The sequence below is a fragment of the Galeopterus variegatus genome, unplaced genomic scaffold (assembly GCF_000696425.1).
Source record: "Galeopterus variegatus unplaced genomic scaffold, G_variegatus-3.0.2 Scaffold8996, whole genome shotgun sequence".
NCBI classification, from domain to species: Eukaryota; Metazoa; Chordata; class Mammalia; order Dermoptera; family Cynocephalidae; genus Galeopterus; species Galeopterus variegatus.
In genome coordinates this window covers 23,230-40,446 of record NW_007735107.1, presented here as the reverse complement: position 1 = coordinate 40,446, position 17,217 = coordinate 23,230, and the positions used below count along the sequence as shown (strand labels likewise).

The 17,217-nt window shown below is 36.0% G+C and overlaps 1 protein-coding gene across 1 annotated transcript in view; it reads right to left on the bottom strand.

Moving 5' to 3' along the window:
* Positions 1-17,217, bottom strand: part of LOC103608936 (uncharacterized protein KIAA0825-like) — a gene marked incomplete at its 5' end in the record, with an annotated part of 52,635 nt that overhangs the window by 14,767 nt on the left and 20,651 nt on the right. The window contains 2 exons of the mRNA XM_008593324.1: positions 2,753-2,977; positions 9,592-9,771. Coding sequence (XP_008591546.1) covers positions 2,753-2,977; positions 9,592-9,771 — 405 coding nt within the window. The remainder of the gene's footprint in view (positions 1-2,752; positions 2,978-9,591; positions 9,772-17,217) is intronic.

The window sequence follows — 17,217 nt, the reverse complement described above, 5'->3', positions numbered from 1 at the left end:
GCAATTGATTTGTTGATTTACAGGAGTATGTTAAAGTCACTCGTATATTTAGTGAGGATTAATTTTGTTAAACCTAAATTCTGTAATACAGAGGACTTTAATTCATTACTGTATGCTGAAAGCCAAATGAGTAATGTTACCCTGTCCATGGCCTCTCCCACAACATTGTGGCCCTCCTGCTCTTCCCTTGAGCTTCCTCATATATTGTCCCCAACACACAACTGGCTCACTCACAGATCAAGGAAGAGTTCCAGTGACAATCTCCCTGTGAGATTGTAGTAGAGTTTAATTTCCTTCTTTCTTCTTGTACATAAAAAAACCTGTATATCCCCTGAGATGTCTGCACCCATTTTGAAACAATTACACTCGTCTCCAAGCACCAAGAAGAGATACTGTGTTTACAGTTTATCTTGACCTTAAACACAGTGCCTGGGATGTAGTAGTCACTCGCATAGTGAATATCTATTGAATGAATAAAGGAATGAATAAATGATTTAATGTCCTGTATGAAATACTATCTGTTTTGAATACATCAGTGAAAATAAAGGATGAGAAGCCCTTATCTAAAAGTCCCCATAGCACTTCAGAGGGCAGAAATGAAGAACAGTGGCATTCTCCTAGTGTCATACCCACTTAGAATGAGCAAAATGGTTTATAAAGTCACTTTCTTCCATTGCTTTCTTTCATATATTCATGTTATCTATTACCCCTTTGTGGCTGTCTGTATGCTGTACTTCTACTCTTAGTGATAATTGTATGAAAAATATTATTTACTCAAGAAAACCCTAATAACTGATTATCTATAAAATAAGTATTTTTTGGAACCAGAGGCTCTCTAACAATGGTATGAAGAAATTCCAAAATGCTTATAGAAAGCAAAATTGTTCAGAAATAGAATGACTTGAAAGCCACAAGCAAAATACTGCTACTCATAATGACGTGATATGTTAACTACAGATCATGACTCCGGAATTGCTCAAGAGCACAGTAGTCCCCCTTATTTCGCTTCTTGCACTTTCAGTTACTCGTGGTCAACCGAAGTCCAAAAATATTCAATGGAAAATTCCAGAAATAAACACTTCATAAGCTTTATATTGCACGCCATTCTGAGTAAAGTGATGAAATCTCGTGCTGTCCCCTGTCCCTTTTTCCAGCACATCCACACTGTATCGCTCCCCACCCGCCAGTCACTTAGCAGCCATCTGTTATCAGATTGACTATCGACATGACTGTGTTGTGTTCAGGTAACTCTTATTTTACTTAATAATGAATCCAAAGTTCAAGAGTAATGATGCTGGAAAATCAGATATGCCAAAGAGAAGCTGTAAAGTGCATCTTTCAGTGAAAATGTGAAGGTTCTCAATAAGCAAGGAAAGAAATAAATCATATGCTGAGGTTGCTAAGATCTATGGTAAGAACAAATCTATTTGTGAAATTGTGAACAGTATATTGTTATAATTGTTCTATTTTATTATTAGTTGTTGTTAATCTCTTACTGTGCCTAATTTATAAATTAAATTGTATTATAGATATATACGTACAGGAAAAAACACAGGGTATATAAGGTTTGGTGCTATCCGCGGTTTCAGGCATCCACTGGGGGTCTTCTCAGGATAAAGAAAGATGACTGAATGAAATACCCAAAAGTTAGGACAAAGGAGAAATGGCAACAACTCTTAGGCAAGGAAGAACTTAAGTAATGAAAAGGTGACATTTTCCAATTTCAATTAAATGGCTTTACTAGATTCAAAGGCAGTTTAAAAGGGCTTGGACAGAATTAAAGCATTACTATGAAAGGTCACAGATAGATAATTGATTTGAGTTTGTAATATAAGGTCACTGGATAAGAGCCACATTATTTAGGATCTCCATGGAGAAGAATGTGAGAAAGGCTAGTCCCTTCAACTGACTTTAGTGGGTTCATCAGGAATATTTTACTGTTGAAAGTGTCCTTAGATTAAGTGAAAAAATATTCTCCTTTAAAGATGAATATGAAAGGGAAGAGTTTTATTTTAAAAAACGAAAAGAAGATTCACAAATACAGATACGTAATATACCTTCAAAGAAATCTTGTGAACATCAGGGAAAATATAAATGTCTACATAAAAAGAAACCATTTAAGAAGAGAGGACTTGATTAATAACATAAATGAAAAATATAGGTAATAGATGGTTCTTAAATACACTTGGTAAATGCACTGCCCTGAATTAGAACAACGCACTCAGTTCAGAACCATAGGTATTGGGGGAAAATGTCCTGTCAGAAAAATACATGTAGTTACCAAACTGGGTGCTATTTTTGACCTAAAAGCTACACATGTAGGTGTGTTAACAATAGAAAAGAAAGTAATAATTGGTAGTTGCAGGGGGAAAACTCAAAGGGAAGAATAATTAAAGTGAATATCGGAGCAATCTTCTCAAGAGTATGACTTTCAGATTACTCCATAGATTTAAAGGGAATTAGTCAAAATCATGTGACTCATCTGTGAATACTAACATGAACATAAAATACCACAGAAAATTCTGAACCAATAATTAAATAAAGAAGATGACCATTTGAGTCATTTTCATTTCTAGTTTCCTTGATCATGTGGCTCATGGTAAAAAAAAAAAATAAAGGTCTCAAATATACTTGGTAGAAGGAAAATTAATACCGTTTATGAATCTTATAATTTTAGAATTTTACTTGATTGCATATCCCAGAAAACTGCTTCTTCTGGGCTGTTTCCTTGAAGAAAAACAAACATATTTACCTTTATTTGATTCTTTCCTTTTGGTTTCTTTTGGAATATAATTCCATTCTTTTGGGATGCTCGCAAGCAAATGATCAGGAACACTATGCTTGTTTAGTTCTGTTTCACGGTTTCTCCCAGAGCTCATCACAGATATTATCTGCTGTACAATGTCCTTGACGGCATCCATCAGTGCTAATCTCAAGCATCGGATGAACTCCTGCTCAGACTCCATGCAGGTTGAGACTTTAAAATCAAATAGCATATGATAGTTAGCAGAATCTGACAATCAGTTGTGCCTTGTTCAACTGAGAATTCAGTTTCACAATAATCTTGTTTAAAACTATAGGAAAGGACAGCTGTTTTTAACTGAAAAACCATATAGTTGCTAAGTGTCCCATAAAACCTTTGGGAAAAAAATTTCTTCTTCTTGGTAATAAAAGGAATGGCAATTACATTAACAGTAAATAACAATATTTACTAGTAGTTTTGCACTCTGCTGGCAGGAATATAAATTGTATGATCTTCTTAGATAACTTAGCAATAACATCAAAACTAGAAACATAAAAATCAGATTGAATCATGTAATTTAAAGAACACATGCATCATTATCTAATTCATTTTCTAATGTTTCAAATTGATGTTAAAAATATGGAAAGTTTACTTTTTTAATCTAGGAGGGATTCTCATCTATAAAATGGTGATGGCAGAGGGCAAGAAAGGCTGGACAGGATGACATTTATGGTCTTTCTTAGTGTTCACCTTCCATGACTCTATTTAAGGTTCTTAAGAAGAAAATAACAAATATTTCACAGCCAAGTACATACAAAATCAATAAGGGCTGTTATTCTACTACTTTCTTTTGCAACACAGTCATCAGAAGCCCTTAGAAAGAGGCTGAATGATTGCTGTAAGTCAAGAATTAGCTGTAGGTCTCCAGCAGCAATGCTAAGAATGATATAAGCCAGTTTATGTAAAGTGTATCTTAGTTAAGATATTAACAGTTTATCAATTTTTATCAGTATATTTTAAAATTTGTTAATAACATGTGGCAGAACTTACAAAAAGAAACTTCATTACTTTTTAAATTTCTATAATTTAAAAGAATCAGAACAAAGGTAATTCAGTGGGAGTTTTCAGGCTACCTTTAAGAAAGATGTTATCGGCAATAAAGAATAATCTCTTTTGGCTTTACACAAACAATGGAAATTACATCTGAAGGTGTTTCTAAGTAAAAAGTGTAGGTTTACATGGTTATCCTGTTAATATATTGACTAACTAGGAGCCATTAGAAATAAGGTTTCCTGGTAGATTATAAATAACCGGGAAGTCAAAAGTAAGAAAGCATCCTTGAAAATCCCCTGAAAACACAGTACCATACATTTTTGCCTTAGAAATTTAATGTTTCTTTGATGCTTCAAAACTTTAAATTATAGAAATAAAAAAAATTAAATATGGACAGGATCTGATCTAATTTTCTCATTTTTTAGATAAGGAGACTGATGTAGCAAGGCAAGCATGCATTTCTCTTGACGAATTCAATCAGTGTTATGCATAGGGGTAGACTATGGATACCTTGGTGCTCCCACAATCTTCAAGTACATCCCATCCACAGCCACTCCGAGTAAACATGCAATCCAAGTTAACAGCCAAGCTTCCTCCTGTACCTTTTCTACCTTTACAGCCGTATTTAAACCCTCCTGTATAAAAATGCTGGAGATACAACTGAGACCAATCCAATCCTCCTTCTGCAATTGGTCTGCAATGCCCTAGAATTAGAGGAAACTTTGCATACAGGATTGTTCATAATCTATTGGTAATATTTGAATGACCCAAGTGCCCAATATTTCTGGCTTTAGATCTAAACTTAAAATTCCAGAATTAGAAAGGCATTAATTTTAATGAAGGCAATGCTCTTCTCAGGCATGCTATAAAAATAGCTAAGTATGGAGAAGTACTCCCAGAGAGGGCCTCTGAAAATCTGCTACTCCATAAAAGCAATGGGAACACTGGCAATGATTTTGAAAATAAACTTTTTCAGCACTCTAGAAATTAACCAAAGGCTTGCAACAATCCGAGGAGTATTTATTCAAGAAAATCAGCAGAGTCTTGGTAAGAACTGTCAACTTTGTGAACTTTTGATCTGCACTATTCCTATCTCCCCATCCCTAACATCAAATTTCAGATAAAGGCAGTGAAGTAATTCAATTGGGAAAGAATAGTATTTTCTAAAAATGGACCTGGAAAAATTGTATATCCATATGGGAAAATATGAACCTCAACACTTAACTCACACTATACACAAAAACAAAATTGAAATCCGTCATAGAACTAAACATAAAAACTAAAACTATAGAATTTCCAAAAGAAAACATAGAAGAGCTATTGGCAAACTTAACTAGGTAAGCAAATCGTTATTCAGAAAAAAAAAGCACTAATACCATTTTTTAAAAAAAAACACCTGGTAAGTTGGACTTATCAAATTATAAATTTTTCCCCATCAAAAGACCTTGATAAGGAAATGAAAAAGTAAGCCATAGATTGGGAGGAAATTTCATCAATACATGTATCTGACAAAGAACTTACATCCAGAATATGTAGAGAACTCCTTACAACTCAGTAAGACAAACACCCCAGCTAATAAATGGACAGAGTTTTGAACAGACATTTTACAAAAGAATATTTTCCAATGGTTGTTAAGAACATGAAGAGGTGTCTGATGTCACTAATCATGAAGGAAATGTAAATTAAAACTACAAGAGACAGCACTCCAGACCCCTTAGAATGACCAAAATCAAAAGACAATTCCAAGTGTGGCCAGGATGTGGAGCAAACAAAATTCTCATACACTATTGGCAGGAAAGTAAAAGGGTATGACTACTTTGTAAAACAGTTTAGTAGTTTCTTATGAATTTAAACATATACTTGCACCTGTCACATGACCCAGCATTTTCAGTACTAAGTAGTTACCAAAAGGAAATAAAAATGTATTCACACAAAGACTTGTATGCTAGTGTTCATAGCAGCTTTATTCATTATAGCCAAAAACTAGAAATAATACAAATGTTCATCCAACTGGTGAGTAGATAAAAAATAATACTCAGTGAATACTTCTCAGTGAGAAGAAATGAAGTATTGATAAAGCATAATGTAAAATTCTCAAAAACATTAAGCTGAGCAAAAGAAGCCAGACACAAAAGAATACATAGATTTCCATTTATATAAGATTCTAGAATAGTCAAAAGTAGCCTATCATGGTAAAAAGCATATCAGTGTCTTCCTGGTGCTGAGAGTTGGAGGGAGAATTGACTGGAGGGATGAAAGAATCTTTGGAGATCATGGAAATGTTCTAGAACTTTATTTTGGTGGTCGCCACATAGGTTTATACATTTGTCAAACTTATTGAACTCTTCACGTGAAATGCGTGAATTTTATTGTATGTAAATTATACCTCAATAAAGTATTATTAAAAAGTTTGTTTTAAGTGGATTACAAACAGAGAGACTAGATGGATGGACAAATAAAAGGCTCAGAACAAATGGCTACAAGGTCAAACAAAGGCAGTCTTCCAATTTTTGAAAGCTTACGTTTAAGTGTATTCACACTATGCTGCAGGTATTTATGTAGGAAATAGAGAAAATCACTATGCTGATATGAAGATAAACTACTGTAATTTTAGCAACATGAAAACAGTACAGCAAATGTATGCACTCTAAAAAGCAATTCTTAAAGGTAACAAATGGCTACAAGGTCAAACAAAGGCAGTCTTCCAATTTTTGAAAGCTTACGTTTAAGTCTATTCACACTATGCTGCAGGTATTTATGTAGGAAATAGAGAAAATCACTATGCTGATATGAAGATAAACTACTGTAATGTTAGCAACATGAAAACAGTACAGCAAATGTATGCACTCTAAAAAGCAATTCTTAAAGGCCTTTATGAGGCTGGGAAGGATAAGTGAAGAACCAAAGTGGAAACTCTGGATCTCAAAGTTTAGTTGGGAAATTTTGCGAAGTCATGGAAAGCTTTCTTCCCAAAGGCTGTGAGAGAGTTAAGAAAACTGACTCTGAAAACAAAAGTAAGGCCAATGCCATGTTGAGGAACCAAATGAATAATACTTGTTGGGTATATTACTATAACATTAAACAGGGCATTTTTGACAGTATTTTCCTCATTTACAAGCCTGTTTTGTCAGTGTCTTAAAAACCAGCTGAGGTGAGGTATACTTTGGTATTTTCATTTACCTGCATGAAGATTGCTTGATCTGCTTTGAGGACAGAGGTCTGCAATGATTGCTACCTAGTCTATTTCTTAGAGAGTGCATTGGGCTTTGAAATGCCCACATTAGGTCCCTAACTTAATTTTTTTTTCTGGATTTCTGTCTTTTGTAACCTTTTTAAGTGGGTATTTTCATTTTTGTTTTCCCTCCCTAGCTTAAGTTCATTCTAAGGTGTTATGTGTTGGGTTTCTAATTATGAAATCAGACTGTCTACTTCAGTTCTGAATTTGTGTGTTTATAAAGCAAGTATCTCGAATAATTTAGTTTAACAGAAAAAAATAAAGAGAAATAACATGGCCTATGAGTCAGTAGATCTGGTTTCTTGTTCTGATTCTCTCCAGCTTAACCAATGGACAAACTTCTTTGACCTGGGTTTCTTCAGCAATAAGGTGAGAATATTGGTTACTTTATCTTTGCCTTTCCACCCTAAAATAAAAAGACGACTGTGATGTTTTATGGGTAAGCTATGCTGAAATCATTGACAGTGTTTCAGCAGGAGAAAAATATACCAGTGAAGTTTTTAAATAATGTAATCCAGTTGATCTATGTAGGTTAATTATATTTACTGAAGCATAGATCTGTTAGTGGTAAAATGCAAATATTGTGGGATGATGATTATGTGTTTCAGCTATATTTCCTTTAAACGTGTTATATTTTCAAGTTAAACAGACGTCATAGTAAAAGGCTTACTTTGTTATAAACTAGCAGATTGTATCATCTTATTAGGTTTTTTTTTAAATAACCGAGATGGGTAACAGAAGAAAAGGAAAACTTTGGCAGAAGATTCAAATGGGAGAGAAAAGACAAAGTTATAGTCCCTCGTGACCACTGCAGGGCTCAGGTTCCAGAGAATATTCAAAATTCAGAGACTATGCTAATGTTTATGGAGAAACAACTTGTACAAAGGCCACGGATGTTTGACCAATTTGAAGTTCTTTCCCTTTGAGCCTCTGCACACAATTTCGGCGCTATGAATATGAGGATACTTCAAAAAGTTCATGAAAAGATTCGTATTATCTTTCAGTTCTACTTTCCCACAAACTTTTTGAAGTACTCTTGTGTGTGTGACACCTGTTTCCAGAGACTCGTCTGACCTTGTGGAACAGGCTTTGCTCAATGTGCAGATGTATTATCTTTCAGTTCTACTTTCCCACAAACTTTTTGAAGTACTCTTGTGTGTGTGACACCTTTTTCCAGAGACTCGTCTGACCTTGTGGAACAGGCTTTGCTCAATGTGCAGATGAAAAAAAAGACAAATTAGGAGCAAGGAACAGTTTTGCTTTCTCTTGCCAGCCCCTGAAGTCCATTGATGTCTTCTAAGTCATTTTCACTACAGTTTTGTGCTGAGTGTCAAAAGTGGCTCAAAAACTTAATTGAAGGATATATAGTGGTTGAAGCATGAAGGTCACTGATTCCTTAACATTTTGTGAGAGAATCCAGATCTTACTTCCCCAGAAACAACTAAAAACAGCAGAAGGTGGCTGGGCTCCCACAGTTGTTTTTCTTTCAATTCAATACAGACTGTATCAGAAGCACGACAAATTTCTTATTCAAACTTTTTACCTAGAAATCTCTCCCCTCTCCTTTGAGTAAACAGGAAGCAGTGAGGGAATGCATGGAAACTAGGAGATAAAACTTTAAAAGAAGATAATTATTACAGAATCTTTAAGTGATAGATTTAGATTTTAAAAACCATTACATAAAGTTATCTATTGCTATTTTGCAGGGATAATGACCAAGAGAAGATGAAACGTAATGACTTTAAAATAGCTAAAACGATACTCAAGTAATATCTGGAGCATAGTCAAGAAGTCCAGGAGGAATGAAACCATGATTATGAGCTAGTTAGATCTTTCATATGAAGCTTTGGAAATATTTTATGAAAACACTGGTTCCAAAGCAGTATGTAAGAAAGCTTATAAGTTGAAAGCCAAATGCAAAAGATATAAATGACTAATGGAATAACAGGATAATGATAATAATCATTGTCTAGGTTCTTTTCCTGTTCAGATATGTGAACATATTTGCTGTGTCTTTAACATCCTCTCTAGCCAAAGGCAGAACAACACAGATGGGGAAAACATATTGTCCCAAAAGGAATCATAGGAACGCTTGCCTTGTAGAGACGCACTACGGTCATAATAATAGATGTCTTATATATTTAAAGAAAATTGACCAATAGTTTTGTCCATCAGTTCGTTGAATAAATGCACCCAAGAATCACAAAATAGTTTTCATATCTTACTAATGCTTTGTATGCTTAATCACAAAACATAATCTGTGGTAAATACTGAATTAAATTTTTATGATACTTTCTTATAATTTTTTTAAAAAAGAAAACATGCTTTACATAATTTTTTCCCTCATCCTCCCCTTCACTTTGTCCCAAAGTATATTATTTGATAGGAACTAAAGGTTAATGGTTCCCCACAGAAGACTTTATACTAAAAAAAATATAAAGTAAACTTTTACAAACCATAGATTCAGCAAAACTGATATCAATAATAGTTCTAAAACATCTTTAAGGCATACTTAAGTATCTATAACACACTTCTTTTACAAATAGTAAATTTCTCATACCTGGAATGTTACCTAAAAAGTCCCATAATTGTTCTTCTTCCATGTAGGTCACAAAAACATTTCCAAATGTTTGTGGAGAAAGATTGCAGTGGTACAGTACTTTAAAGATAGCTTCCATCAAGCTGGGTCCTTGGTTCAGATAATTTTCTGTATCAGAAACTTGTTCTTGAATGATATGTTCTTGAAGAGAATAAAAGCGATTTAGTAAGGTAGGAATCAGTGAATGTGATTCAGTGGTTCAGCTAACCCAAAACTGTTTCTGAGATACCCATGGATATTTATGGGGGAAAAAACAACCTGTGAGAAGGACCACCTGACATCACTTCAAAAGGCAATGCTAGTTTCCCTGTATGTCAGAATCATTTCTCTTAAGGAAAACTTATTTTGTTTCTTTTTCTCATTTAAAAATAATACACATTCATTCTATAAATTATATTAAAAAAATCCAGACATTTAAGGTAACTAAAATTATACCACGGGAAAACTCACATTTATAGTATTAACAAAATTAAATGATATAAATTCTACAAATAAATGTATGAATGTGTCTCAAACCCATAGACCCTGTCATTTCAGAATGAAGAGGTTTATCAGTTGGTTCCTCAATAAAACTACATAAAGAATTCTACAAAAATAAGGCCATTTTAATTGCCCCTTTTAACACTCCTCTGGCTCCGTTATGGCTTCCTAAAAGATCAGTAAGCAGAAGTTCCTGTGCTAATGCACAGAAATATAGAAAGGTGAAATAAGATTTCCTCTTTCATTTGGATGATTAGCGTGAGATGTCCACTATGATAGCAAGCAAAAATAGTTTTGAATTAAAGATAATAGCTCTTACACCTTGTCTCCTCTATTTGAATTATTTTGGGAAAATGTGATCTAGAGTATTTCAGAATGAGTGCATTTCTTTATTCTTGCTCACTTGGAAGCTCATTAATTTTATGTTTCTTCTTGATAATTTTATTTCTGTGATTTGATTTTCATGATCTAGAGGATCTCACTGTTATCCACAGACTAAGAAATAGGATCAAAGACTTTATGCAAAGAACATTTATTGGGTTTGCTTTCTAATATTGTTTCTTTCTTTTTAAAACAAGTTAGTTTTCCTTTAGCAAGCTATCCCTGCCCCTATCCACCTCCACCATCCACCCCCAGATACATACACTTAATTTATTTGGTTCGGGTGAAGCTGACTCCATCATCTGAGGTGGGCACATGACCAAGGCCTGGCCAATCAGAGCATGATGCCTCCCACTGACAGTGATTAGTTCAGGGATGGGCAGGTAACCAATGGGAACCTTCCTCAGAATTTTTGCTGGAAGTATTGGTAGAGCAACGTTCTCTTTCTGCTGGGGTTGCTAAGCTGGTAGAAAGTAAGCTGGAAGTTGCTGATGGCCCTTTTGCGGATAACTTGACTAATAGTGAATCTGACACAGTAAAAAGCAGAACCAAGAGACAGAAGATTCCTGATGAGATGACACTGTTTGAAAACCTGAGTCCAGCAATATTTATGTTAGCTAAGCTGATAAATTTCCCTTTTTGATAAACTAGGTTAAACTGGATTTCTGTCACTTGCAGTCTAAAGGGTCTTGACTTTTTCATCAAGTATAAAATGTTAAACGGCAAGTATTCCTAATTTAAACATTCACAATTTCATCTTTTTTTATCCAAATAAAGTTCTCTCTGCCTTGCCCTCCCTCCAATTCATCTTATATATAATTTTAAGTTATCCTTCATGTAAGTATAAAATGTTAAACGGCAAGTATTCCTAATTTAAACATTCACAATTTCATCTTTTTTTTATCCAAATAACGTTCTCTCTGCCTTGCCCTCCCTCCAATTCATCTTATATATAATTTTAAGTTATCCTTCATGTCATCCCCCAGGTTTAAACCTTTCCCTGTTCCTCCACTTTGTTAAACATTTCTTAGCTTGGTGATCAACAGTTTCCACAATCTTTTCCCAAATTACATACCAATCCCCAAACATATGTCCCACCCATAAGGGTCTATTTGCTGTTCCTTGTAAATGTGTTCTTCCATCTCCTTTTCCTTTTCTATACCAATTCATCAGTCTAGAATGTTACCCTCCAATACAATTCCTATGATTTAAGCAATCAATTAATTAACCGACTGCTTACTACGTGTCAGCCATTGTACCAGATGCTGAGGCCTTCGCCTTCCAGGGGTTCACTGACAGTGTCCATACGTCCACATGGGGGAGGGGATGATAGGCAAGTAAACAATCATTACAGCAATGTAAGGATGAGGAGGGTGACCACGCATCCTGGTTTGCCCAGGGCAGTCTTGGTATAAGGCACTGTGGAAATACAGAGGATGATACTTTAAATTTTGGGGGGAAACACAGAGAAGAAATCACAGAGAAGACCATGCCTTGGCTAAGTCTTTAAGGAGGAGTAGAAGTCTGTCAGCATGACAAGGTTGAGATGGGGAATTCGTTGCAGGGTTAGTGTAGTGTAAAGAGTTAGTGTAGTGGTGAGAAGACTGGTAGCTGCTGGTGGCATGGCGTGGCTGAAATGAGGCTGCTGTGAGCACATGAGACATGAGAGGCGGAGCACGACTAATCTAAGGCCCTGTGAACGGTGCAGTGGCAGCGCAGTGGGGGAAGGGGGTGGATACGAGGAACAGTTATAATAAAAATAGCAAGTATTATTATCATTTCTACTACTATATGCAATATTCCAAGATAATTTCTACTTTGAACCTCACTCAGGATCTAATAAGGCCTGATGAAGAGTGACCCTTAGCAGATTCCAAATGTTTCTAACTCTGTGTCCTAGAGAGCTGGGGAACACCAATACTTTTGCCAGGTATGAGTATTCACAAACATTGTTTTTCCTTAGCTTTTGAATTGCTTATGCTATTGCTATATTCTTCTTGTGCCCACTTTCATTCTGATATTCCCCTATTCCTTTCAAGAAGACAGCCATAGTTTTATTATTTTAACCTGCTTTTTTAAGTTAGTCCTGCTGGGGTTTAGCACACACTACCCCAAAATACGGCATCTTGGCATTTGAGAAAACAGCAGAAGCAGGGAAGTTTCTCTGACCTTCTTTCATCCTTTTCCCCTGGAGCAGGTCATAAAGAAATTCTCTGACTTTTCTCTAAAGTAGGTCATAAAACCCTCTTTCCAGAGGTGCCCTCCTTATACCCAAAGGAAAAGGATGTCCGGTTGTCCAGCCCTTGCTCTTGGGCCAGACTTCCCTGTTTCAAGTTTGGTTCTGCTTCCTCGGGCGGGCTACTTTCCCTGTGCCCCAGTCTCTGCCTATCCAATAGGGGTGATCGCAGGTTTGCAGGTTTGTTTTGAGGATATCTTGAGTGAGTGGCTGGTGTATGAAAAGCACATAGATATGATGGGATTCAGGATGTGCTGCCCCAAATGTGCCACTGTGGCATCTGAGAAAACTGTAGGAGCAGGAGGCTCACCGTCTGACCTTCTCGCCCTTCTCCTCTGAAGCAGGCCATGAAAGAAGTCTCTGGCCTTCCTCTAAAGTAGGTCAAAGACCCTCATTCACGAGGCCCCTCCCTACACCCTTGTCTACAAAGACACAGGGACACAGAGAAGAATCTCAACAACAGGCCTTGCTAAGTGCCCCCGGTTTGTCAGCATTACATGGTGTCCCTTTTGTCCAGTTACATTTCTCCACAGCTGTCCACTTCTTCTTCCAAGTTAATATAAAAATACACGGGTTTCCCTGTTTCTTTGGGTCTTCATTTCAGAGACTCCCATGTTATATAAAACTTATACTAAATAAATTTGTATGCTTTTCTCTTGTTAATCTTTTATTACAGGTGCCTCAGTCATGGACCTTGCAATTGAGTGAGAAAAGATAGTATTTCTTTCTCCCCTATAGTCCCGTCTCCTCTGAATGTAGGTTCTAACCCTTTCCTTTCTCTTTCCCTTGGCTTTCTGGATCAGACATTTATTTTCCTAATATAAGATCTTCTAGGTGTGTGTTTATGGGGTCTTCAGTAGCGAAAGAGATAAAAATCAATGAGTTCTAGATCTGCCTAAAGCATTCAAATGTCATCAGTTTGCCTCCCTCAGTCAATAATCTCACCCAAGAGGTATTTTCCTGTTAGACCAACATCTAACCCAGGCCTGAGCTCTCTTATTGTCCTCCTCATTAGTATAGTCACAGTCCTAGTCTCTCCCCACTCTTCCTTCTCCCTGCACTAAAGGAGAAGTGATTCGTCTGAGTGGTGAGTTTGGGGAGAGCCACTAGACGTGGTTGGCTTAGCCCAGTAATCTTTTTTCCTTTTGGGGTCTGCCTGACCACAAGGGGTTGCATTCTGGCCCGATCTCCCCTCTATTAGGGCAGACTCTGCCACTGCAAGGGAGTCCTGTGGTTTTCAGCTCAGCTGATGGTTTGGGAGTGGGAAATGGGAAACTGGGAAACTGGGGGGATTGAGAGGATTGGGGGGAATCAGCTTAATTCTGGAGAGCAGTGTTGGCAAGCCACATATTTATAGCCATATTTTCTGACTGAGATTTTACCAGTAATAATAGCAGTAGTAAAGCTGCTACATTGAATTTCATCTTCCTTTTCCTTTATTGAATGTTTTATATAGTATATAAACAATGTAAGATTGGAAAACAGATTATCTTCGTAGTAACACTGAAGGGCACTTTTCATTGTAGACATTATTTTAAACTCCTTTTGATCATTTGAACTTGCTAGTGCTTCTAAAGAAGAGTGGTGTCAGGCAAAGAATGCAACCACAACCCACCAGGAGACTGTACTCATTGCTACCAAAGATTTACACGTACATGGTGTACTATCAGTTTGCTTTCCAAGACTGCTTAATTTTTACTTTCTACAAGAATGTTGATAATGACAAGCTCCTGCTGATTCACTAAAATGGATTTGGCAGCAATGTTGTGGAAGAGTGTGCCATAAGCTCAGGCATGCTGAACTAACCAGGCACTAATGAGCACTCCTAACCAAAGGGAAGAGGCTGAGAGACTCATTTTCAACAGAGGTATTAGATAGAAAGTGCAAAAATAGAAAATACAGCATTTAAAACAAGGACTCAAAACCCCAAACACCCGGTCAATAAATTAATACCCTAAAAAAAGAGAGGTAGAGTATCACATGAAAATTATTTTAAGAAAACACTAAATTTGAATGTCACAGCCTCGTTCACTATAAAAATTAATAAAAATGAAATTGAAACCTGAATGGCAAATCATTTAATAAAATTGTGCTTTGTTATATAAAAGGCTAACAACAAATAGATAAAACCTATAAATAAATAAATACTTGTCATTTATTTACAAGCTTTCAACTATTAATATAATTTGTTAGAGTTTTGTGCCTTGAACTATTCTAATTCAGGCAAAATTTTAAATTTTAAAAAGGAAGTCTCATGAAATGAGTCTTGAACATATGAGGACTAAAAAAAAATTTTTTTTCAGCGATACTTTTTCCCAAGTTGTTTCCTGGGAATTATTTTCTTGCTTTATGTCATAAAATGCTTACATACAAATTAAAGTTCAGAACTTACAACTGACTAGATGCTTGCTTTCCTCAGTACCGAAATATACACTAAACATCAGATTTCTACCTCTTTTGAATGCCCACAGTCCCTAATTATAGTGGGACGGGCGACATATCTTTACTGAATACCCACAATGGCACAAGCATTATGCTAGGTGTTTTACATACATTTTCTCATTTGTCTTGATCCTACGTAGTAAGGTGCATATTGCCTCCATTTACTTTTTAATAAAGAAACTGAAACTTAAAGAGGCTGACAATTTGTAAAATAGAAAAGTACTTCATGAGTCATTAAAAAATAGCTACACCTAATAGAGATTTATAATTGGAAAATTGATTACAATTCCACAGAAACCAATAACCTGTACATGGCATACACAGTCAATTCTATAGGCTTAAAAATTATTTTGTACTATGTACATTTTTATGAGTGTAAATAGGCAAACCTCTTTGAAACAGTTTTGGCTGTGTCTACCTGTGTCTACTCATGCTTTTTATAAGACAAGATTTTCCAAAGTGCGTTTTATGGCATGTTAATGGGTAGCACGTCTATTCTGGAAACTCTGGCTTCAACAATATTAAACACTTTTGTTTTCTGCAGGATTTCTCAAATCCTTAATTATTCATGAACTCTGTGGCTCTCATTCTTCCCTGAGGCAAGCCGTAGAAGCTAAAATCCCTCTTCCCCAAGGTGGGTCATAGAATATAGTCGAACCCACCCACTTTCCCCCTCCCCCCACCTTTCTGTCTTGGAGCTGGCCATACGGAAATTCCCTGACCTACCTTCGTTCCAGAAAGAATTCTGCCCCATATCCTAGAGGAATGAATGGTGCACAGAGAGGCCAAGAAGAATCTGGACAGGCCTTGGTGGGTTTCCCTACTCAGTTTATCAGCACTAGATCATACTTTTCTTGTCCAATCACACTTCTACATGGCTGTGTCTGCTTCATAGAACCTAGGCATAAATATGGACAACTTTCCCTATATCTTTGGGTCTTCATTCTGAAGGTTCTCATGTTGCATAAAACTATGATATAATAAAACTAGTTATGCCTTTTCTTCATATAAATCTGTGTTCATCAGGTGATTTTTTCAGAGAACCCTCAGTGTGTTGGAAGGGGATGTCTTCCCTTGGCCCCTACACTATATAGTGTTTCTACGGTTTTTTGACCATGAAATCCTTTTGTAGCATTGCATCTAGCAGGATTAATATTCTTTAAAACTGAATCTAGAAATCATGCATCTGACATTTGCAAATAGGCTTTTAAATGTACTTCCAACCCTCTGGGTCTGCAAATGAAAGTGAGCAGTCAGGATGGAAAAGGAAGCAAGGTAGAAGATTAAAGAGTTGTTCTGCGTAAGAAAGTTGTCAATTGGAAAAGAAATGACTGCTCATCAGGTCACTAAAGTTGGGTTTAATTTTAATTCAACGAAATCATGTGTGGATCAAGGAGGATTTTGCTTTAGCAGTAGGCACTGGTAAGAATAATAAGCACAGTAAAAACAAGTCTTTAAAAATTTTGATTCCTAAACCTGCAGATTTATACCAAGGTCTAACTATCTGGTTAAGAAACATAATGATTTTATATGGCTGCCAGACACCTTACAGGGAGGTCAATAAATATTTCATCAATAAATGAATAAATATTTGTTGAGTGAGTGAATAAAAATTCTCTAGCACCTGTGACAATGGTGACTTAGCTTATTGCTAAATACTTTCAGTCGTTGGATAACCACTGCCATTCAAGGCACTCTGTCTCTGGTGGACAGCTAGAGTTATCAAATTGTTTCACATTTAAAAAACTATAGACCACCATTGTCAGAAAGGACTACAGAAATCTAAGCTACTCTCTTCAGTGGATAAAAAAGAGGTACAGAGTTGTAAATGACTTCCTTAGTTATCAGTAGGGATGAGAATTCAGGTTTTCTGACTAACAGACTGATAACCAAAATCTATTCCCTTCTAATTTATTACCAACTATCTCCATTTGCAGAATCGGACAGGTGTTTTTTTCTTATTTACAGGAAAAGTCAAAATATTTGAAGATGCCTATCTTGCCTCCTCTAGTCTTTTCTTCTCCAAGTTATGTACTCAGTTTATTAAG